Source organism: Arachis ipaensis, chromosome B3, assembly GCF_059453495.1.
Source record: "Arachis ipaensis isolate K30076 ecotype BB chromosome B3, ASM5945349v1, whole genome shotgun sequence".
Taxonomy (NCBI): domain Eukaryota; kingdom Viridiplantae; phylum Streptophyta; class Magnoliopsida; order Fabales; family Fabaceae; genus Arachis; species Arachis ipaensis.
In genome coordinates this window covers 52118373-52141966 of record NC_142438.1, presented here as the reverse complement: position 1 = coordinate 52141966, position 23594 = coordinate 52118373, and the positions used below count along the sequence as shown (strand labels likewise).

The 23594-nt window shown below is 37.3% G+C and overlaps 2 protein-coding genes and 2 pseudogenes across 3 annotated transcripts; 2 read left to right on the top strand and 2 right to left on the bottom strand.

The window, feature by feature from the left end:
• Positions 1 to 6718: 6718 nt before the first annotated feature.
• Positions 6719 to 7060, bottom strand: LOC148570635 (uncharacterized). The gene has a single exon (XM_088507111.1). The coding sequence runs from the start codon at positions 7058 to 7060 to the stop codon at positions 6719 to 6721; it is 342 nt and encodes a 113-aa protein (XP_088363237.1).
• A 1934-nt stretch (positions 7061 to 8994) lies between these two features.
• On the bottom strand, positions 8995 to 10084 carry LOC148570634 (uncharacterized; annotated as a pseudogene).
• Positions 10085 to 14330: 4246 nt separating this feature from the next.
• Positions 14331 to 20934, top strand: RECQL3 (DEAD/DEAH box RNA helicase family protein). 2 transcript variants are annotated; one of them, XM_088509912.1, is made up of 17 exons: positions 14331 to 14406; positions 14499 to 14543; positions 14645 to 14728; positions 15053 to 15193; positions 15276 to 15310; positions 15859 to 15942; positions 16111 to 16199; positions 16635 to 16787; positions 16869 to 16969; positions 17968 to 18117; positions 18281 to 18373; positions 18462 to 18527; positions 18602 to 18735; positions 19138 to 19232; positions 19336 to 19463; positions 19686 to 19789; positions 20381 to 20934. In XM_088509912.1, the coding sequence occupies exons 2-17, from the start codon at positions 14541 to 14543 to the stop codon at positions 20829 to 20831; spliced, it is 1911 nt and encodes a 636-aa protein (XP_088366038.1). In that variant the 5' UTR covers positions 14331 to 14406; positions 14499 to 14540; the 3' UTR covers positions 20832 to 20934. The 2 variants fall into 2 exon arrangements, with proteins under 2 accessions (XP_088366038.1, XP_088366036.1); XM_088509910.1 differs by lacking the exons at positions 14331 to 14406; positions 14499 to 14543 and having other exon boundaries at positions 17968 to 18145; positions 18231 to 18373.
• A 1492-nt stretch (positions 20935 to 22426) lies between these two features.
• On the top strand, positions 22427 to 23235 carry LOC107633089 (F-box/kelch-repeat protein At3g23880-like; annotated as a pseudogene).
• The last annotated feature ends 359 nt before the right edge of the window (positions 23236 to 23594 follow it).

Below are 23594 nucleotides of genomic sequence, written 5' to 3'. Positions count from 1 at the left end.
CCTTAACCACCATACTCACAAGCCTCATACCACCAAATACCTCCATATGATCCTAACCCATATCCACCATACCAATAACCATATGAGCCATATGAACCATACATAGAACCACCACAACTCTAACATCAATACTCCCACAAACCACCTTAATATACACCATCTCCATACCCTTATCAATATAAACTACCTTCCTATTATGAACCATTTCTCCCAAATGATGAACCCTCCTATCCACCCCAAGGCCCAACGGATGATTCTCTCGCTTCATTACTTCAAGAGCAACGTGAAGCTCAAAGGAGGCATCTAGAATTTATGGCTACCTTGACCGAGGTAGTAAACAACTTAGCCTAGCTCCCAATGCTTAAGTACTCAAAGCATTTCCATGGCTACATGTGGAGGATCAAATGAAGAGCGTAGCATGAAGGAGAGATTAAAAAATTCGATGGAGAATGAGGAATTGGATTTTGTATTGGAACAATTGGAGGAAGCCAAAATCGTTGTTGAAGAGGAAGAAGTGGTTGAAGACTTGGGAGATGTTGAAAGTCCATGGGAAGCTAAAGTTGGAGAGCCCTCTAAGGTTGAAGATGTTGATCAAGAGATGGATTCAATCATTGAAAAATTTTTATCTACAATTGAATCCCCTTATATTGGACTTGAAAAAGAGATCAAGGAAGAATGTGAACAATCTCCAAGACCCTTGGCAAATAAAGAGGAAGAAGTTGAAGTTGAAGAAGCTTGTCAAGAGGTAGAGGTCATCAAAGAGGAGTCAAAAGGAGTGAAGATGTCTAATTGTATGGAACCAATAAGCTCGCGAGCCTCTTCAATGGTCTTTCTCATGTGTATGGAACCACCAGCAGAGTGGTCCAGAGACATTTTAGCCATGTCTGAAAGTCCATAGTAGAAGATGTCTAATTGTACCCATTCTGAAAACATTTCAGTGGGACATTTTCTTAGCATCCTTCTATACCTCTCCCAAGCATCATAAAGAGATTCATGGTGCACGAAAATTACTTCACACTATGTAATTCCGCACAACTAACCAGCAAGTGCACTGGGTCGTCCAAGTAATACCTTACGTGAGTAAGGGTCGATCCCACGGAGATTGTTGGTTTGAAGCAAGCTAAGGTTATCTTGTAACTCTTAGTCAGGATATTAATTTGTGGTTATCAATTGACTTGCAAATGAACAAGAAAGCATGAATTAAAAGTTACTTGTTATGCAGTAAATGAGAATATGTTGGAGATGCTTTGTCTTTTGAATCTCTGCTTTCTCCCTATCTTCTTCTTCACGCACGCACGTCCCTCCTATGGCAAGCTGTGTGTTGGTGGATCACCGTTATCAATGGCTACCATCCTTCCTGTCAGTAAAAATGGTCCAGGTACGCTGTCACCGCATGGCTAATCATCTGTAGGTTCTCGATCATACCGGAATAGGATTTGCTATCCTTTTGCGTCTGTCACTACGCCCAGCACTCGTGAGTTTGAAGCTCGTCACAGTCATCCAATCCTAGAATCCTACTCAGAATACCACAGACAAGGTTTAGACTTTCTGGATTCTCAAGGATGCTGCTAATGAATTCTAGCTTATACCACGGAGATTTCGATTACGGAATCTAAGAGATACTCATTCAATCTGATATAGAACGGAGGTGGTTGTCAAACACACGTTCATGGATTGAGGAAGGTGATGAGTGTCACGGATCATCACCTTCTCTATAATTAAGTGCGAATGAATATCTTAGATAGGAACACGCATGTTTGAATGGAAAACAGAAATAGTTGCATTAATTCATCAAAACACAGCAGAGCTCCTCACCCCCAACAATAGAGTTTAGAGACTCATGCCGTCAGAGATTACAAAGTTCAGATCTAAAATGTCATGAGATACAAAATAAATCTCTAAAAGTTGTTTAAATACTAAACTAGTAACCTAGGTTTACAGAAAATGAGTAAACTATGATAGATAGTACAGAAATCCACTTCTGGAGCCCACTTGGTGTGTGCTGGGGTTGAGACTAAAGCTTCTCACGTGTCTGGGCTGTTTTGGGCATTCAACGCCAGGCTGTAACCTGTTTCTGGCATTGAACTCTAACTTGTAACGTGTTTCTGGCGTTGGACGCCAGATTGCAACATGAAACTGGCGTTAAACTCCAGTTTACATCGTCTATCCTTGAGCAAAGTATGGACTATTATATATTGCTGGAAAGCCTTGGATGTCTACTTTCCAACGCAATTGGAAGCGCATCAATTGGACTTCTGTAGCTCTAGAAATTCTATTCCGAGTGCAGAGAGGTCAGGATCCAACAGCATCAGCAGTCCTTTTTCAGCTTGAATAAGATTTTTGCTCAACTCCCTCAATTTCAGCCAGAAAATACCTGAAATTACAGAAAAATACACAAACTCATAGTAAAGTCCAGAAATATGAATTTTTCCTAGAAACTAATGAAAATAAACTAAAAACTAACTAAAACATACTAAAAACTATATGAAATTAACCCCAAAAAGCGTATAAAATATCCGCTCATCAATTCACTATCTCATTGTTTGAAGCCTTGAATATCTAGTCTCAGCTGAGTCATCTTCTTTGGAGGAAAGTATTGATTTAAAAACTTGTCTACAAACTGTTTCTAAGTTTTCAAGCTATCTTTGGAGTGGTTATCCAACCACCTCTTTGCTTGGCCCTTTACAGCAAAAGTAAAGAGTAATAGTCTGTAGACATCTTGGTCTACTCCCTCATTGTGTACTGTGTCAGCAATCTTTAAGAAATCTATCAGGAACTCAGTAGGTTCTTCCTGTGGAAGTCCAGAATACTGGCAGTTTTGCTGCACTATAGTAATGATTTGAGGGTTTAGTTCAAAGCTACTTGCTCTAATGTGAGGTATGCTAATACTTCTTCCATAGAAGTCAGCAGTGGGATTTGTATAAGATCCTAGAGTTTGTCTGAACTCTTCATTCCCATTTGGGTTCATGATGAAGAAAGCTAGAAAAAGAGAAAGAATAAGGGATAAAGATGTAAATTGTAATTAAAATATTTTTGTTTTTATTTTTATTTGTTAATTAAATTCAAAAATTAAGGTTAATTAATTAAAAATAATTGAAAATTAGTTAATGAATTTCAAAAAAGAGGAGAGAGAAATAAAAGAAGAAATTTTGAAAATAGAAGAGAGAGGAATTAGTTAGGAAGTTTTGAAAAAGAAGAGAGAGAAAGTAAGTAACTAATTAGAAAAGATTTGAATTTCAAATTTGAAGTTAGAAAAGATAAGATAAGAAACTAAAAATATTTGAAAAAGATTTTTATTTTAAAATTTGAGATTAGAAAAGATAAGATAAGTTAGGTAAGACAGGATAAGGAAGTTAAGAGAAGATAAGTTTTTAAATTAAAAAATTTGAAATTTAAATTTGAAACAAGATAAGATAAAGATTTGAAAAAGATATGAATTTTTGAAAAGGTTTAATTTTTAAAATTTGAAATTTGAATTTTAAAAATTAAATTTTGAAATTGAATTTTTAAATTTTGAATTTTGAAATAAGATAAGATAATATTTTAAAAAATATATGATTTTTGAAAAAGATATGATTTTGAAAAGATTTTATTTTGAAATTTAAAACTAAGATAAAATAAGATAATAATTTTGAAATTAAAATCTGAATTTTTATTTAAAATTTTAAAAAATTTAATTAAATTAAAGATATAAAAGATATTTTTTATTTTTGAATTTAACGAGGAAAAAGAAAAACACACAAAAGATACCAAACTTAAAATTTTTAGATCTAAAGCACCTACTATGCAAAATCAAGAAGAAAAACACAAAGAGACACCAAACTAAAAAATTTTAAGATCAAAACAAAAGGAAAACACAAGAACACTTTGAAGATCAAGAAGAACACAAAGAACAAAATTCAAAAAATTCAAAGAACACAAGAACATGGAAAAGACACCAAACTTAAAATTTTTGAAAACCAAACATAAAGTTTTCAAAAAATTAAAGAAAATACACAAGAAGACACCAAACTTAAAGATTGACACAAGATTTAAACAAAGAAACTATTTTTGAAAATTTTTAGAAAGAAAGACTCAAAAATTTTGAAAATTTCAACAAGAACAAAAACAAAAGACTCAAACGAAGAACAAAGATTAAACAAAGAAAAGAAAAAAAATTTGAAAAGGGTTTTAATTTTTTTTTCGAAAAATAGGAAGAAGAAAATAAAAGAAAAGCTAACAAAATTAAAGATAATACCTGATCTAGGGAACAAGATAATCCGTCAGTTGTCCAAACTCGAATAATCCTCGACAACGGCGCCAAAAACTTGGTGCACGAAACTCCACGCTTCGTACAGCTGAACCAGCAAGTGCACTGGGTCGTCCAAGTAATACCTGAGCAAGTCAGGGTCGATCCCACGAGGATCGTGATTTGAAGCAAGCTATGGTTATCTTACAGGTCTTAGTCAGACAGATAGAAGAGTTGGTTTGATTTATGAGATCTGAACTAGGTTGATATGTTTACAATGATAATCTTAAAACTTAGATGGTTAAGGCTTGGAGTTGCTTTGTCTTTCTGGATTAACTCTGGTCTTACTGTCTTCTTCAATTGTGAATGATTTCTTCAATGGCAAGCTGTATGTGATTGACGCTGGTTTGAACAGCCTCCAATACTCCTCCAGATCTGAACCCCAGGGTTAGAGCGGCTCCATTCTGATTGAGGGTGAAGCTTCTGTAGTTCATTCTCCTTGGTGATCCTACTTAAAATGCCACAGACAATGTCAAATCTTCCGGATCGGAGGATGCTGCGCCTTTGGGTTCTAGCCTTTACCACAAAGACCCTAATCTCCCTGTAAATCGGCTGAACTGGTGTCTCGAGAGGTCCCCAACGAAGTCGTGGATTAGCCGTCTAAGAAATGCATAATCAAGCTGGTGGTTCATCATTGTCTGATGAAAGACGTACTCTGAACCCATGTAGAATGTGATAACCTTATGCCAGTTCAACGCATTCATATTGATGAAGAACGAATATACATCTTAGAATAGAGAATCAAACACGGATTAAAGAAGAACAGTAATCTTTTATTAATCCATAAAACTCAGCAGGGCTCCTCCCCTCAACTTAGGAGGTTTAGAAACTCATACTGATAGAAAATACAATGTGAAAAAAGAAATTATGGTAAATGATGGGCGAAGATCCTTAAAAAAGAGTGATCTTCTACTTTAAATACTAAACTAATGACTAGTAAGGGTAAAACTGTCTTTTTAGTGCTAAAATCCACTTCTGGGGCCCACTTGGTGAGTGTTTAGGCTGAGCTTTGATGAGATCCACGTGCTATGAGGCCTCTAGAGCGTTGAACACTGGCTAGGGGGTCCTTTCTAGGCATTTGGACGCTGGTCTCTGCGTTGTGGGCGCTGGACGCCTGGAAGGGGGCAGGAGGCTGGCGTTGGACGCCAGTTTTGGGCCTTCTAATCTGAAACAAAGTATAGACTATTATACATTGATGGAAAGCTCTAGAAGTCAGCTTTCCATAGCCGTTAAGAACGCTCCATTTGGACTTTTTTAGCTCCATAAAAGCTCTTCCGTGGGCAAGGAGGTCAGATCCGGACAGCATCTGCAGTACTTTCTCTGTCTCTGAATCAGACTTTTGCTCCAGCTCCTCAATTTCAGCCAGAAAATACCTGAAATTGTATAAAAATACACAAACTCAAAGTAGAATCCAAAAATATGAATTTAACACTAAAACCTATGAAAACTTAATAAAAAATAAACATAACATGCTAAAAACTATATGAAAATGATGCCAAAAAGTGTATAAAATATCCGCTCATCATAGGCAACCTGCCCAATCTTCTCAAGAATCTCATAAGGGCCATAGAATCTTGCACTCAGCTTTTGGTTGACCCTTTTTGCCAAGGTCTTCATTCGATAAGGTTGCAGTTTGAGGTACACAAACTCTCCTGGCTCAAAACTTATGTCCCTCGTCTTTCTATCAGCATATGTCCTCATTCGGTTTTGGGCCCTTTCTAGTTGAAACCTCAATTCATCCAACATTTGATTCCTTTCCTCCATAAGATTTCTTACTTTTTCAACTGCAATTTCTCCTTCACCCCGCAACATAACCGGGGGTTCCCTTCCATGAAGGGCCTTGAATGGGTCATTTTGATCGACCCATGATAATTGGTGTTATACCAATATTCTGTCCAATTTAACCATCAGGGCCATTGCTTTGTTGTAGACCCCGCAAAGCACCTGAGGTAAGTTTTCATGCACTTGTTGATCGCCTCGCTTTGCCCATCTGTTTGGGGATGATGGGCTGAGCTCATATTTAATGATGTGCCCACTGCTTTGAAGATTTCGGACCAGAAACTACTCATAGAAAGCCGGTCATGGTAAAAAACAATCGATGTAGGGAACCCATAAAGTCGCACCACTTCCTTCACAAACAGGTCTGCAACTTCCTTTGCTGAATAAGGGTGAGATAAGGGAAAGAAATGAACGTACTTCGTCATCCTATCAACCATAACGAAGACGGTGCCCTTCCCTTGTGCCTTTGGAAGTCCTCTAATGAAGTCTATAGCTATATCCGACCAAATATTTGTCGGGATAGGGAGTGGCTGTAGCAGCCTAGCTGGAGTCAAGGTGGAATATTTGTTCCTTTGGCATACTTGACATTGTCTCACGTAATTCATGATGGCCTTCTTCATTTCCTCCCAATACAGCATTCTAGGTATCCTCTTATAAGTTCAAAAAAACCAGAATGTCCTCCCAACTTTGATCATGGAATTCCTCCAATATCTTGGGAATCAACTTCAATGGAATAACCAAACCCCCTTGGTGCGGCAACCTCCCATTTTTCAATGCATATCCAGCAGTAACCTCCTTTCCGAAAATCAGATCCTGCATGATGCTCTTGAGTTTTGGGTCATGTTGCACCTCCTCTTCTAAGTTTGCCCATTCAGTAGCTGAAACCATGGAAACAGCAGCAAATTGGAATTTTTTGGAGAGGGCATCAGCTACTTGGTTGTCTTTTCCTGCCTTGTATTTTATTTCAAAATCAAACCCAAGCAACTTGGTCATCCACTTCTATTGTTCTTCGCCTCCAATTCTCTGATAAAAAAGAATTTAAGACTTTTCTAGTCCATATAAATAGTGAACTGTTGACCTAAGAGGTAATGCCTCCATTTTTGAATTGTCAGGACCATAACCATCAACTCCCTCTCATAAACAGATTTAGCTTGAGCTTGTTCAGAAAGTTTCTGACTCATGTAAGCCATCGGCCTGCCTTCCTGCAGTAGTACTGCCCCTATTCCCTTTCTGGAAGCATCAGTTTCCACTGCGAAGGGCTTTGAAAATGAAGGGACTGCGAGCACCGGGACTGTCACCATGGCAGTCTTGAGTGCTTCAAAAGCTGCTTGGGCCTCATTACCCCACTTGAATTGATCCTTCTTCAGTAGTTGTGTAAGGGGCCAAGCTATGCCTCTATAATTCTTCACGAAACGGCGATAGTAGCTGGTTAACACAAGGAATCCCCTCAACCCTTTGAGGTCCTTTGCAACTAGCCAATCCACCATGTCTTGAACCTTTTTGGGGTCTGCTGCCACTCCTTCTTTAGATATAATGTGACCCAGGTATTCAATACGTTCTTAGACAAATCTGTATTTCTTCTTATTGAAGTAGAGCTGGTTGCGCCGGAGGACTTCAAAAATCTGCTGCAAATGACCCAAATGTTCTTCCAAACTCAAGCTATAGACGAGTATATCATCGAAGAAAACCAAAACAAACTTCCTCAAAAATGGCCGCCACACCTGATTCATAAGTGCCTAGAAAGTAGAAAGAGCATTTGTGAGCCCAAAAGGCATCACGAGAAACTCATAGTGTCCTTCACGAGTTCGAAAAGCGGTTTTGTGGATGTCATCTTCTCTCATCCTTATTTGGTGATAGCCGGACTTGAGGTCTAGCTTAGAGAATACTCTTGCATTTTTCAATTCGTCCAGCAGCTCATCAATCACCGTAATTGGGAATTTGTTAGCTATGGTCTCTCGATTCAATGGTCGGTAATCTACGTAGAATTGCCAGCCTCCATCTTTCTTTTTAACTAGGATCGCCGGACTTGAGAATGGGCTAGTGCTCGAACATATGATGCCAGAATTCAGCATCTCTTCTACAATTTTCTCAATCTCGGTTTTCTGATATTGTGGGTATCTATAGGGTCTGATGCGAGGAATCTCTGACCCTTCCTTCAAGATGATTGCATGGTTCTTCTCGCATTTGGGTGGGAGGCCTACAGGGGTCTGAAACAAGTACTCATATTGTTGTAGAAATTGTTTAGCTTCTGCAGAAATCATCTCGTGCTCTTGCTCCTTGGTGGCAGCAACCCTAGTGGTGATAAGATAACCCGCCCCATCACTCTTCAAAGTGTGCAAAGTCTTCTTCCATGAAGCCCTGCTTCTGCTCAAGGAAGGTTCACCTTTTAGTTGCATCTCCCTGCCATCTTGCTTCCAGTTCAATGTTAATTCTCCATAATCTCCAACAAACCTCCCTAGACTCGCCAGTCATCCTGCTCCTAACACCACCTTCGAACAGCCCAGCTTCATTACAAAGAAGTTTTTGGACTATTTGGACCCCTTGAATATTCAAGTGAACTCCTTTATAGCCTTCATGCCCCTTTTTTATAGCGCCGTTCCCCACCTCCATTTGAAACTCCCTTACTTTCTCACCAGTAATGTCAGCCGCATAACCACCTCGGTGGCAATGAAATTTGCCTAAGCCCCAGGGTCGATGAGCACCACCATCGTTTTGCCCTGAATCTCCCCTTGGACCTTAAAGGTCTTGTGAGTAGTAAGTCCCCAATAACGGTATGATGACAGTTGTAGCTCTTCCCGTTCAGGTTCCCCTTCATGTGCCTCTTGGTTCATCCTTACGTTTCTTTCTGCCTCCTCTTCTGCATCTTCTCCTAGTAGTATGATTTGATAGTACTTCATGGAGCACCCATGATCACGTCCCCACTTCTCTCAGCATCTGAAGCATAACCCTTTCCTCTGTCTTTCTGCCCACTCTTCGTTCAAGAGCTGTCGTGTGCCGCTGTTACGAGTCGTCTGCGAATGAGAAGTGCTGCTGCCTCCATTCGAATTGGTGTTAAGGCCTGTACGAGAAATAAGGTGCCTTTGTTTGTGTTGGATCCAATCTCGCCCCTCGATTCGCCTCTGCTGTCGTGGGTGTTGTACTTTGCCGAACTAGGATTTTTGAAAAATCCAAATCTAGCTCCCACCAAACCAGATCCGCCTGACCCGCTCCCTTTCGGCAACCCCTCCACCCCCTGCCGTTAGGGTCAACCCCACTCTCCTTTCATACTTGATTTCTCCATTCAATAGCCGTGGCTCTATCCATTAGAGCTGGTAAATTATCAAACCGAGCCACCTCCAACTCGGCCTGAATTTCCTTTTTGAGTCCATTTGCAAATATGCACATGAGAGCCTCTGTCTCTAAGTTTCTCTGCGTTCGTGCTGCAATCTCAAACTCATGCCTATACTAAGAGACGTTCCCCGCCTACTTCACCTCTAGTAACAGAGCCATGGGGTTGAGAGCAGCTCTAGGTTGAAAATGTTTCAATAAGTCCTCCTTGAATCGTCTCCATTTCTGAAATGGTGTGTATTCTTCCCACCACTCCATCCATGCGATAGCCTCTCCCTCCAAAGCAAGAGTGGCAAAGTCCATCCTTTCTGCTGGAGCCACCTGGGTTACACGAAAATATCTTTCTATCTTCACCAGCCAGCCATTTGCATCATCTCCAGAGAAGATGGGAATGTCAAGCTTTCTGGTAGGCTCAAATCTCCTCTGTTCTGTTTCACCTTCATTACCGCCACCGCCTCTGCCATTTGAACCTCTTCCGTATCCCCCGTTTCTCCCTCCAGCCCCGTTTCCTCCCTGGTCATGGTGTTGTTGTGGAAGCATTTTCCTCACCTGTCTCAACAGGTTGGTAGATAAGATTTCAAACGATTGGTTTTGAGCTTCCAGCGAACAATTATGGGCCTCCCTCATCTCCTCCATTTGCTTCTCCAAGACTTCCAACCTCGACTCCATGACAGCTCGCATGGAAACCATGCACAGAACACCTAAGATCTGTGCTCTGATACCAGTTGTTACGCTGGTATTTATTTATAGAACAGTAAAAGATAACAGACGAACTTTGAGAGTCCTATTCTCTCGTAGCCTAGGCCTTTCCAAATCTTTTTCCTGCCTCTCACCTAATCAGCTCCTCCTTTTATTGCATTCCCTCTCTGTAACCAAATTAATTATCATAATTATCTATTAGAATCAAGCATTCAACTCCTATGATTACGTCTCCCTGATTCTCTCATTTGACTAATCCAATCATCAATTACTATCACTTATGATTACAGATTTTCCCTGCCCTATTATTCCTTCTTTTTCTTTATTGCTTCTTCTAGAATAATGATAAGGTAAAGGAATTATTTTCTTCCTTTTTTGTCTACCTTTGCTGCTGACTCAGGACTCAGCATTCTTTGTCTCCCTCTCCAGGGTATGTAACACATTCCTTTAAAAAGATGGATTGAAAACCATCTGGACTAAGAGATTTATAAGAATTCATAGCCATGACTATATTTCTAACATTATAAAAGTCATAAGAGCAACTCTTACACACCTTACTACTAAGCTGTGAGAGACGAATATCACCCAAAATATCAATTTTCACCTACTCTGTGGAATAAAAAAATGCTAAAAAAATCTATTGACCATACTTTTAATAGTTTCAACCTTAAAAATCCAAGAACCATCTTCCAAGAAGATACCATGAATTTTATTCTTATTTTTACGTATTAGATTTGGAGATGAAAGAATCTTGTATTACAGTTGCCAAACTTAATCTATTATTCTTAAAATTTATGGTACAAAAAAAAGCTCTTTTTACAACAAAATCTTGTTATACCCATCTTGACCAAAGATTATACTCCAATTGCCAAAGAGAGAAATAATGAAAAAGCTCAAATCATTACCGCAGGTTATAAATCTTCTCCTCTAAATTTTTTTCTTCACAAAGTTGTGCCAAAAAAACCTCTTTATTAAAAGTTAGGGAGTCTTGTTGAACTTCCATCAGAATGCTGAAAAAATATGAAAACCTTTCTTTCAAATATTTTAAATAATCTTTGAAATAGAATGCTGAAAAAATATGAAAACCTTTCTTTCAAATATTTTAAATAATATTTGAAATAGAAGGACGAGTTATCTAAGATACCTAAAATATAATAAGATAAAACTCCTTTCTAAGAGGTGGAGTCTCTTACAATGAATAAGAATGGAAAAAAATTTGAACGAAACATATTGAACACTTCAGCTTATGCTTCTGGAAAAAGTCAAAACTAATCTTGATTAATGAGAATTCTATCAAGCTTTTTAGTAATATTCTTTTCTAATTTTACTCTCCTAAATCAAGTAAAGAGAAGATCAATAGCACTTATGTCCATTATCCACAACCATCAATCATCCCAACCAACGATATAGCTTTAAAAATATTGAACAAATCCCTTTTAATCTCACTTTGATAAAGAATAACAATAAATTATAAACAAAAATTATTATATAAAATTATAAATTTTTAAATAACAATAAATTCTTGTTTTGCCCTACGGAGACAGGAATAATTGTGAACTATAAGAGGATGTTGCATTGTTTTGAGTTGATGTCTGGGTTGAGCATCAATTTTGATAAGTAGAATTTGATCCCGGTTAATTGTGATCAGGAATGGGTGGAGCAGGTGTGTGGCCTTCTGGGGTGTAAGCAAGCTGGTCTACCGGTTCGATACCTTGGGATTTCGCTAGGAGCAAATCCGAGACTAGTGAAGACTTGGAAGCCAATCATAGATAAGGTGGAAGAGAAGCTCAGCTTATGGAAAGCGAAGGTTCTAAACAAAGCAGGCAAGCTAGTTCTCATCAAATCGGTGTTGAATAGCTTACCGATCTATTACCTTAGTCTATAAAAGATGCCAAAAGCGGTCGCTGACAAGTTGATTGCACTGCAAAGGAGATTTATGTGGTGTAGGGAGGATAGTAGCTATGGGATGCCTCTAGTAAAGTGGGAAGTGGTTCAGGCTCCAAAGAAGGCTGGAGGCTTGGGGTCGGAGATGCAGTGCTTCGAAACACAGCACTGTTGTTTAAGTGGTGGTGGAGGTTTTCAAAGGAGGACTGCCCGTTGTGGAAGAAGGTGGTCTGCTCCTGTAATAATCTGAACCCAAACATTATACTAGCTAGTCAGACCTTACCAGTGAAGGGAGGCCCATGAAAAGACATCTGTCAGTTGAATATAACAGATCAACAGGTGAAAGAAAAACTTCTTCATGGCCTGGCGATGGAAGTAGGGAATGGCAGCCGAACTCTATTTTGGGTAGACAACTGGGTGCAAGGTGGCCCTCTAAAAGTAACTTTTCCAAGGCTCTTCTCTATTTCAAACCAACAAGGATCTATGATAGGGGACTGTGGATTCTAGGATGGGTTAGAGTGGATCTGGAATTTTCAGTGGAGGAGAGAGTTGTTCCAGTGGGAGTTGGAATTGGTTCATCAACTTGATGAAAGGTTAAGGCTGGTGAAACTATCAGCTAGTAGAGAGGATAATATTGTCTGGAAGTTTGATAATAAGGGTATTTTTTCTACTAAATCTTTTGTGCAGGTCCTGCAATCGGAGATTCTTTCGGAAGAAATCACGAGTTACAACTTCACTAGTTCAATCTGGGGAGGATTGGTAACCCCAGGATTGAGCTCTTTGGGTGGTTTGTTCTAATTGGTAGGGTGAATACTAAAGAGTGGTTGAGCATGCTAGGTGTTATTCGTCAGCATGACAATCATTGTGTCTTGTGTGAAAAGGAGATGGAATTTGTTCACCATTTGTTTCTTTTGTGTGACTTTACGTGGCAGGTGTGGTGCGCTTGGTTGAGTATTTAGGTAAACCGTGGACCGTCCCAGGAACCATGAGCGGGCAGTTCGAGAGTTGGACTGGTTTTCACAAGAGTAGAGAGGAACAGAAGATTTTGCTGATTGAGTTCTTTGCAGTGATCTGGATCTGGTTGGAACGGAATGCCAGAATTTTTAACAATAGAAAAGCAAATGTTGAAGACATTTAAGAAAGGATGTTTTTAAGTTACAAAGAGTGGACAGATGTTAATCCTTTTAATTGTTGATGGCAATGTCAAAAATGATAGGAATTGATCATTTTGTTTCTTTTTCTACTATATATTCCACTTTACTCTGTTGAGTTTTCTTGGTTTTAAATTTTTTTTAATTTTATTAATTTAAAAATGATTAAATTTAAATATTTAAAATTATATTATTAATTTTTTAATTATTTTATTTTTTATTTAATTAAATTAATTCAACCACAGTTTAAGTCCAATTGAACCATTAAATCAATCAGACAATCACTCCACTGATTTACTAACCGGTCTTCGCAACCTTAGTTCATACTTCATAGCATTACTATACGTCTATACCCCCCTTCATTGTGGAATAATACTTAATAGGCCTCTTATTTATTCATTTATTTATTTAATAATATTAAATCGCAGGCCAAGGGAAAAGAAAACTGGAAGCAAGAAAGAAAATCCCGCGAACACTGCAACACACACGAAACCCTGACACAAAAGGCGTCTACTTTTTGTTCCTCTATTGATACAGAACTTCCCAATTCTGCTTCAAATTCGAGTGATCAATTAATCGATCCTCTGTTTTCGTTTTTTTACCCTTCAGGTTGGAATTGAAATGCAGAGGAAAGCAGCATTGCCGTTGAGGGACGCAAAAAGCGGCAATGCGAACAAGATGAAGGCTCTGTGCGGCAAGGAAGCTTTGGTGAAGCTTCTGCGATGGCATTTTGGGTACCCTGATTTCAGGGGAAAGCAATTGGACGCTATTCAAGCTGTTCTCTCAGGTTCATTTTTGCAAAAATCTTTCCTTTTTTTATTTTTTTAATTTTTGGTTTCCGTTGCTGTTTGGTTGCTGAGAAATCATAGGAATGGAATTCTGCATTTTTTTTTATAGGTCTCACTTTTCAGTTTGATTGGTTAAATTAGCTTGACACTTTTCTTTTAACAATGTTTTGGTTGCAAATATAGAAAGAAGAAAGTAAAGAACATGAAGCAAGTTTTATATCAGTGTCCTACTCTGATAAACGGTTTGGATATGGAAGATAAGAAATTAAAAAATGATCTGAAATCATGAACTCATGTTCTTTGAATTTGGTAAATGGATAAGTTGGGATTTTCATTTTTTGATGGAATGCCAATTACCTTCCCACTCCCTCTTTTGGTGCAGGAAGAGATTGTTTTTGTCTTATGCCTACTGGAGGAGGCAAGTCGATGTGTTATCAGATTCCTGCACTGGCCAAAACAGGAATTGTGCTTGTTGTTTGTCCTTTAATAGGTGAATCATGTTCATATTTCCTAATATATACAGTTGTGCATCTTTGTTGAGCTGAATTCTGTGTGGTAATTCACTTGGTTTTTGCATGCTAGGCACAATTGTGATTTCTGACTTTTGTTCTGTTGACAGCCTTAATGGTAGGCATATTTCCAGCTTGATCCATTTTATTTTACATTTTTTTTGCTATATTTAATTTCTGAGTTGAGGCTTTTGCTTATTTGTTCTTTCTGCATGTCAGGAAAACCAAGTAATGGCACTAAAAGAGAAAGGTATTGATGCTGAATTTCTCTCCTCAACAATATCAACTGATGCAAAAAATAAGGTTAAGTGATAAAATACTTTCAAATGATTTATCTTTGTCTATCAGTTTGAATAGATGGTTACATATATATATATGTTCTGATCCTGAGATTTATATAAGAGTGGGTTTGGTTTATATTGATTCTAAAGCACATTGTGTTTGGTACATTCAAGCTTCTTTGTTGTGCCCCCTTTGAATTTATTGTCTCTCATGCCATTGATTTTATATGACTCTGTCCTTATGGGGAGGGAAAGAATTTAGGTAAATTTCATTTATATGACTGTAACCAAATCCTCACTTATTCACAAGTTTAGGAAATTGAAATGTTCTGTTTTATGTTTTAAGATTCATGACGATCTTGATTCTGGAAAACCCTCTACAAGGCTACTATATGTGACTCCAGAGTTGATAGCAACAGCGGGGTTTATGCCAAAGCTGAAAAAGATTTACGCTAGGGGGCTGCTAAGTCTCATTGCCATAGATGAGGTGTGAAAGAAAAACATTTCAAATTATGATTCAGCTGATTTTTCTGGTTATTATAATAATTTCACTTGCGCCAAATTTTCAGGCACATTGCATCTCAAGTTGGGGCCATGATTTCAGGTTTGTCATATATTCTGCTATAGGAAATTGGAGTTTGTAATGCTAGAATTTCATGTTTATATCATTGGGTAATATGTTTCATCTGCTTAGGTGCTAAGTTCTATGCGCTACTGCATTTCCTGATTGGATCCAGTTATCTCATTTTCTCTGTTCAATTCCACATGCATATATGAACAATTTGAAATTTATCTCCAAATGCTAAATTAAGAAATTGATTCTGGCAATACTAAATTGTGCTTCGATGGAAATAGTGTTGAATACCATAGTATCTTGTAATTTCTATGTATATGTGTCCTACTATTAACATGAATATTAAGTTAGTTTTTCCATTCCCACACATATTTCTCTGAGTATCTCAAGTTGCTTGATTGGGCCCAAGTATTTTCATTCTTTCTCTGTTATATTTGCCTTTTTGAATTTTCTTCATATAGTGTCAAGTGTTTTATTGGGCTTATGATTGTATGTATACTTGTGTAGTTTCTCAATTCTCTTGTGTACAAACATAGATTAGTGATACAATTCACCTTTTCTTCTTTATTTGGGAATAGACCAAGTTACCGTCAACTTTCATTGTTGAGAAGCCACCTACCAGATGTTCCAATATTAGCTCTAACTGCTACTGCTGCTCCTAAGTGAGTATTCTTAATCTTCTTCCTTAAAAAAGTTTGTTCTCTTACCTTTTGGCTATATTTTAAACTTGTGCATGAATGCATTTCAAATCCAATCACATGTTTCTACAACCTTTTCTATTGGTAATCATATTGTGGCATACTAGATTTATTTATCTATTTTTTCTGTAGGGTTCAGAAGGATGTTGTACAGTCTTTGCATTTGCAAAATCCATTAATTCTTAAATCTTCTTTTAACCGTCCTAATATCTATTATGAAGGTTAGTCCTGCTTGCTGTATCATTTACTTCTATAGATCAATTCAGCTTTTGCATTCATGCTTCTTAAGTGCCATAAATCTTTGAATCCCATGAATAAATCAGTCCACTCAGGGTTAAATGTAATATAATTGGCACATGAATAATAAATCAGTCCACTCAGGGTTAAATGTTTATCCATGCATATGTTTGACACTGAGTAAAATGTCAAAGAGGACGAAAGAAAGCAATAAATTGCATTTTAATGAGTATTTTATTTTATTTTATTTTGTTTATAAAAAAAATTGTTGATAATGAGTAGGAGGAAAATATCCACATATTTGAGGATATCCTTTCAATTACAAACACCAAATATTGGGCTATTGTGATGCTGAGTTTGCACGGGAGGAAGCTGTTTCAAAATTGAAACAAATCTCATTAGATTTACTAATGATGCAGTTCGATACAAAGATCTTCTGGATGATGCTTATGCTGATTTATCTAATACATTAAAATCTAAGGGAGATGTTTGTGCAATAGTTTACTGTCTTGAACGTTCAATGTGTGATGAATTGTCAGCTCATCTATCCCAAAATGGCATTTCCTGTGCTGGTAACTCTCTTTCTATGTGTGCATATGTGTGTATATTGCTGTCCTTCAAATTGCATTCATGTTCTTTGCTGTTTGTTTCAGCTTATCATGCAGGATTGAATAAGAAAATGCGAACGTCTGTGTTAGATGAGTGGATTTCTTCCAAAATACAAGTTGTTGTTGCCACTGTTGCTTTTGGGTATGTTTTCCATTTCGCATGTTGTATTTATGAAGCTTTTATTATTCTATCCATTTTTGCATTGGCAGTCGATCTGTAGGTTTTATTATTCTAGAGTGCCCTATTATAAATTATATTTATATGCGACCGACCATTGAAATCTAAATCTCTATTGATTGTTTGACCTATGGTCTTATCCATCGTCCTCTACCTCTAGCTATTGGACTACTTCTACCAAATCTAGTCTTCTTACTGGGGCTTCTACAGATCTTCTCCACATGTACAAATTACCTAAAAATATTTTTTATCACCTTCCCTTATAGGAACAACTCTAATTCTCTCTACCACATTGATTCCTAATTCTATCTTGTATAGTGTGTCCACTCATGTCTGCCACATGATGTAGAAATCACATTACTTCATGCATAGTATGGTGCAACGGGTCAACGGCCAGTCTGCCACTAGTGGCAGTTATAGAGTATAATGAGTTATGACTGCTGTTGTTTCCATTTATAACTGGTTTTATTGCAATATTTAATGTAGTATGGTGATTTTCTGTCAATATTTGATGGAATAAAACAAAGAGTTCCTTTGATTGAACAAAAGCTCATCTACAGCATAACAGCTCGAAGTATGATGATTAAAAGGGGTATTAAACAGACACTGATCTTACCACAGGGGTTCATAAATATTCACATCAAATTTTGATTTCTACGAGGCTAGCAAGTAGCAACTTGATTTGTTTTAGATTTTGATGTATATCCTTTCTTTTCTTTCTATGCTGAGCTTTTAGTGTTCACTGAAAATAGTTGCAATCATAATATGATATTAAGAACTTATTATTTGAGATTATGATGTATTTTTTTTCTTTTCTTCCTTTCTTCTGCATGGAGCGCTTGTCTTACACACAGTTACTGAACCTTTGGTGTTTATTCAGAATGGTAAGTTGCCATTTACTGTTAAATATAGTGATGTTTATTACGCTCGTCATTCTTTGTAATCACATAAGATCAAATTCACCAGGGGATTGATAGAAAGGATGTAAGAATTGTATGCCACTTCAATATTCCCAAGTCAATGGAAGGATTTTATCAAGAGTCAGGCAGAGCAGGTCGTGATCAACTGCCCTGTACAAGTCTGCTGTACTACGGGGTAGATGATCGCAAAAGAATGGTTGGCTTTCTTAACTTGAATTTTTTTCCCACATAGGAGCAAAACTGCGGGAGGGCGGGGGTCTTAAATATTCTATTTGCGCCACTTCTATTCAACTCCACCTGCTGTGAAAATGTTTTGTTGTTTTGTTTCCTGTAATTGTGATCTCATTGACCTGCTTCAGGAATTCATATTAAGAAATTCAGGAAGCAAGAAATCTCAATCATCTACTTCACAGGAAGAATCATCAAAAAAGTCAATGGCTGACTTTACCCAGGTGACATCTAAATCCTTGCATGCCTTTTGCAACAAAGTGTCCATGCAGCAAGCATTATGTATAATGGAGCCTATATGAAAATATGCAGATGGTTGAATATTGTGAAGGATCTGGATGTCGTAGGAAAAGGATTCTCGAGAGTTTTGGGGAGAAGGTAATGTGGCCCTTTGTAATATGTGATCCGCTTCATATTGACTCAGTTGGATAATTATACTTTGTTCACAACAGGTTACTGCATCCCTGTGTGAAAAAACATGTGATGCTTGCAGACATCCAAACTTAGTTGCCCGAAATTTGGAGGATCTGACAACTGCAATTGCTCTGCGCCAGAAAGGCAGTTCTTCTCGAATTTTCATCACCAGGTACTACAACCTATAATCATGTGGCCAAAAATAAAAAAACCACAAACAGACAAATACTTATGCATTAGGAGTTGAACATAACGTTGATTAAGAAAAAAAAAAAAAACGTATTGGGTGTGGACAGTCTTCAGTGCTGTGTACTATAATACATAATATAATTGACAGGTTTTAGAGACACATCCCATGGTTGGTTTGTTAGTCTATTTGTGACTTTGACCTCGGGCTTTGCTGGACCTAGCATGAGATTTTCCTTTCTCATGGGCAGACTAGTATTCTGAGTTTTGTATGGTCTGACTTGCTAGCATTGCCTATTTGACTTTTAACGGCCCTGGTGATAATAACCTTCACAATATTGATTCATCTAGTTTTAAAATTGATTTATCCATGACTTGCCATTTTCAGTTCTTCTGATGCAATCAACGGAGAACAGTTATCTGAATTCTGGAATCGTGGTGATGAAGCAATTGGCTCAGATGATGATATATCTGACTCCGATGGTTGGTAGCATTTTACCAAATTTATTTCACTCTTGGGGGAGGGTGGATGGACTGGTAAGTAGATTATTCAATCACATAACATTGATTGGGTTTTTGTTCACAGATGGTAATGAGGTTGTCAACAACCTAACCAAGTCAAAGCTTCATTCTAAAGTGGGAGTAAATGAAAAGCTTGCTATGTTAGAACGTGCAGAAGAAAACTTCTATCGAAATGAGAAAGCTAAGAAACAGGTTTATCTTGTACCCGCATAACACTACATTGTTGACTAAAAATGTATATTCTCATTTTCCTAAAATCCTTGCTTATCCACGGTTATAAACTTAGTGTTATCATAACAAATTTGTTATCATTTTCAATCCTTCAGCTTAGCAGTTGTTATTGCATGCCTTCCCTCCTTCCCTCCCCCGTGTCTTTCATGTCTGCACAGCCACTCATCTAATATTTTGTAACAGAGTAAAGTTGACAAGAATGCTATTTCTGATGCAATGCGAGAATCAAGCAGGCAAAGATTACAAAATGCTCTGAAACAGGCTCAGCAGCGACTTGACAACTTAAAGTATGCTTTGCAATTTCTTTCTAGTTTAAGTTATTTTGCATATCACCTTCATGGATTCGGATCCTCTAAAATGCTGGTATGGTTGTAAAGTGAGAAAGTGAGGGGATCAATCACCCTTTGAACAATAAGCTCCCTTCTGTGTGAATTCTACCAAAATGATCTAAAGGTGATTAGTGGCTTCACTTTCTCACTTTTCAAGTATACCCACTTAAGAGGATCTCATTCTTACCTCACTTTCTCAGCCACAAGCCCACAACAGAAAGAACTATCTACCCAAATTTCTCCTCTGCTTGCTATGACAATGGGGCAACTTACTTGACATGCAAAAGCACCTTGTTCAAAGATCAAACCATTATTGTGCCACAGATAACTATTTGCACAACTCAATCTTTCATCATAATAGCAACGATAATATTTATTATTATTTATTCCCTATGAAGCACAGACAATGGTGTACATGGAAGCATGTGGAACAATAATAAGTCTCGTTCGTTTATTATTACTATTTATAATTGTTCTACACCTAAAATCATATTGAAGCTAAATGCATTATTCCTTGAGTTCCAAATGAGTTACAATACATTTTTTCAGGATTGAGTTGGAGACATCAGCATCTTTCCTTGAAGATGAATGCTACAAGAAATATAGCAAAACTGGCAAATCATTCTATTATTCACAAGTGGCGAGCACGGTTAGGTGGCTGGCAACGACAAGTTCCGTTGATATGTTGAACCGACTTGGCGCAATGAAGGAATCTACATCAATGGATGCTGTTCCTGAAGCTGAAGGTCGCACCCCACCACATGCTATAGATCATTCTGGAAAGGAAGGTACAAGTAATGAACTCTCGGGCAATGCTCAGTCAGAAATTTTGCCTTGCGGTGACAGGGGCATGCCAATAGAAAGTTCTTCCGTTAATACAAAGCTGCCACAGATTCCGTCGTTCTATGAATTTGTTAATAGTAGGAAAACAAAAGGTGACCAATTAGATGACACAAAAAAGAACTCATCTAGAGTAGAAAAGAAAATGAGAGTACAGTAGATTGACTCTTGTAGTTACTGTTGGTCTTGATTATAGTCACAAAAATGTGTCAAATGCCAACTATTGTTATTGCAAAGAAAGTTAGAATTTTGGTTTTCAATCATTTTCGAGCTCTTGTTTGAAAATGGATGTTAAAATTCCATTCGAGTCTTTAAAGCACCCTTGAAGCAGCTTTTTTGTTGGGGTTAAGCTTTGCAAAGAGCTTGTCAAGAGAAATAATCCATGTTCCTTTCCATTATAGAAAAACTACATGGACCGGTGACAAGTATATGTAACCTAATAGGTTATTTACTTGTATTACTTAAAATATATTCGTGAAATCAAACCGTTACGGTAACATATGAAGTAAGTTTTAAATTTTATAAAATGTTATAGTGAAATGTTGGAATTTATAGGTTAGATTAATTAAATGCATTGTATATAAATAGTTATTCGACCGTAAGTCAACAAGACTTAAAGAGAGTATTTTTTTCTAAAACAATTTCTATTATATATCCAAATAGGTCTTTAAAAAATTTTGCAACGGACGCTTTGGTTTTCAAAATTTTTTTATTACATTGAGATTCTTGAATTTTACAAACATAAGATATATAGGTCATTTTGTTATATTTTTTAGGACTTGTCCGTTCAAGTAAAAACCATGAGTCTAAAGTAGGAATTTATATATCTTTATAAAGTTTAAAAATCTGAACGTATTAAAATTTTTTTAGGACAAAAACATCTGACACATTTTTTTAAAGAACTATTTAGGTATATACTCAAAAGTTACTTTTTTTTTTTAATTGTTTAAATACTATGTAGATAAAATGTGTGAATAAGAGAGAACATAATTATTTCACTCGTGTGGAAAGATCATTTCGATTTCTTTTAATTTTTTAATTGTTTATCTTTCTCTTATTGTTTTAGTGTGGCTTGTCTTATTGGTATTTTCGGCGGGTCCAAACAACAAAAATATAAAAAATAAAAAAATAAAAAACCTCTTGCTCCCAGTTTGTGCAAGTTACAACCATGGCTGCTCAGCAACATTCTTTCTCAAAATTGGGATTACAAAACATACATAAAACTAATCACACAATGATTATACAAAAATTTCAAAATTCCAGCACCACAAAATCAACAAATCATGCTGCAGCCATTCACCATTTTCGTTGGTGAGAAGAGAAAGTTGTTCTTCAATTGGACAAATCCTAAAATTAGCTCAGCCATAAACAACATAGATGGAGGACACTGCAAAAATAAAATTACTTTGACCCCCTTACATATTAATAAAATCCCAAAAATGTGTGGGCGATCACAAATTTTTCGGTTTGCCACAACAATAACAGGACACATGTCTTGTCTTTATTCCTTGGTCAATCTTTAGGTACCGTAACCATCTTAGAACTTAAATTTAAATTTTGAATATTTATTTATTTTTTTTTTTGGTGACTATTTTGAATATTTATTTAAAAGAATAAAATGTAATTTTATCGTTATTTTTTTTATATTTTGTTAGTCTCACTAATAAAATAAATAATAAAAGATTACACTTTATTTTTTAAAATAAAATTCAAAATTCAGACACAAAATCCTTAAAACCAAGCCACTCGGAGGGAATGCACACGGCGCCTCAACACCCAACAGCGGCGCTCCTCGTGTGAACTGGTGATGGAGATTCTCTCTTGGGTTCCTGCAAAGCCTCTCACGCGCCTGAAGCTTGTGTGTAAGTCATGGAACTCCATCATCTCCTACCCTCACTTCGTGAAACTTCACCCTTCACCGATCACCCAAAAATGCCATCCTTATGTTTACGCGCCTCGACGAAGTAGCAAAACGGGGCTTAGTGTTGAGTAGCGTTGAATCTTTCATCCAAAATCCATCATCCGCTCTTGATGCTCAAGAGAATCGCCACTCTCTACACGTAGCAGACTGGGTTTCGGGTACATGCAACGGGTTGGTTTGTGTGGCCCATATGCTTTGGCAACCCAACAACGATATTAGCGATATCTGGTTACGTTTATGGAACCCTCTCACACAGTGCTTACGTGTCAATGTGCATAATGCTTTAGGGTTTGGGTATGATGAGTCAAGTGACAGTTACAAGGTAGTGACTGTCATTCGGGATTCTTCTGGAACAGTAACTGCGCAAGTTTATAGCTTCGGTGGCAGTTCTTGGAAAGACGATCAACAGTTTCCCTGCTTTTCCGTTTTCTATTGAAGATAATGGCCACTTCATCGGTGGACTCTTAATTGGCTAGGTCTCCGTAACCCGCATGGAGATGATTATGATTGGGCTGCTGTTACACTTGATATGTTAATGATTGTTTCTTTTGACCTGAAATCGGATACACATAAACAGATTCAGCTTCCAAAGGGATGGTTGGTTGACTTAAGATGTACTTCAGATCTTAAAATAATGTTGTAGAGGGATGGTTGGAAGGGGAGGGGTATCATAACAAAAACTTCATGAGGGAGCTGCTTTTAGTGTTCTATTGTTGTTTTGTCAACAAAATAATCAAGTCCAAGAATTACATATCACATTAGCAGCTGAAAATTTGTTTCAATGCACTAGAAAATATACTGCTAAAAGTCACAATTGACATTGAACTGTAAAATGATAAGTTTGATGCTATCACTATTTGCTGACGTTGCTGCATTTCTAATACTGAATTGTCCCCTGTTGCATTCACTAGAAACCTCAGCTCATGAATTAACTCATTTGAATTGTCAAATGTTTCTTATAGCTATCTTACATTCCCAATTTGATATAAATAGCAACTGCAC

What these genes read in the sequence shown, in the direction of transcription:
- LOC148570635 (XM_088507111.1), bottom strand. Translation starts at nt 7,060, where the DNA reads ATGACCAAGTTGCTTGGGTTTGATTTTGAAATAAAATACAAGGCAGGA.
- RECQL3 (XM_088509910.1), top strand. Translation starts at nt 14,657, where the DNA reads ATGGCACTAAAAGAGAAAGGTATTGATGCTGAATTTCTCTCCTCAACA. An exon ending in AGTTGGGGCCATGATTTCAG is followed by an intron (nt 15,311 to 15,858) that starts GTTTGTCATATA and finishes ATTTGGGAATAG; the next exon opens with ACCAAGTTACCGTCAACTTT. An exon ending in TGATATATCTGACTCCGATG is followed by an intron (nt 19,233 to 19,335) that starts GTTGGTAGCATT and finishes TTTTGTTCACAG; the next exon opens with ATGGTAATGAGGTTGTCAAC.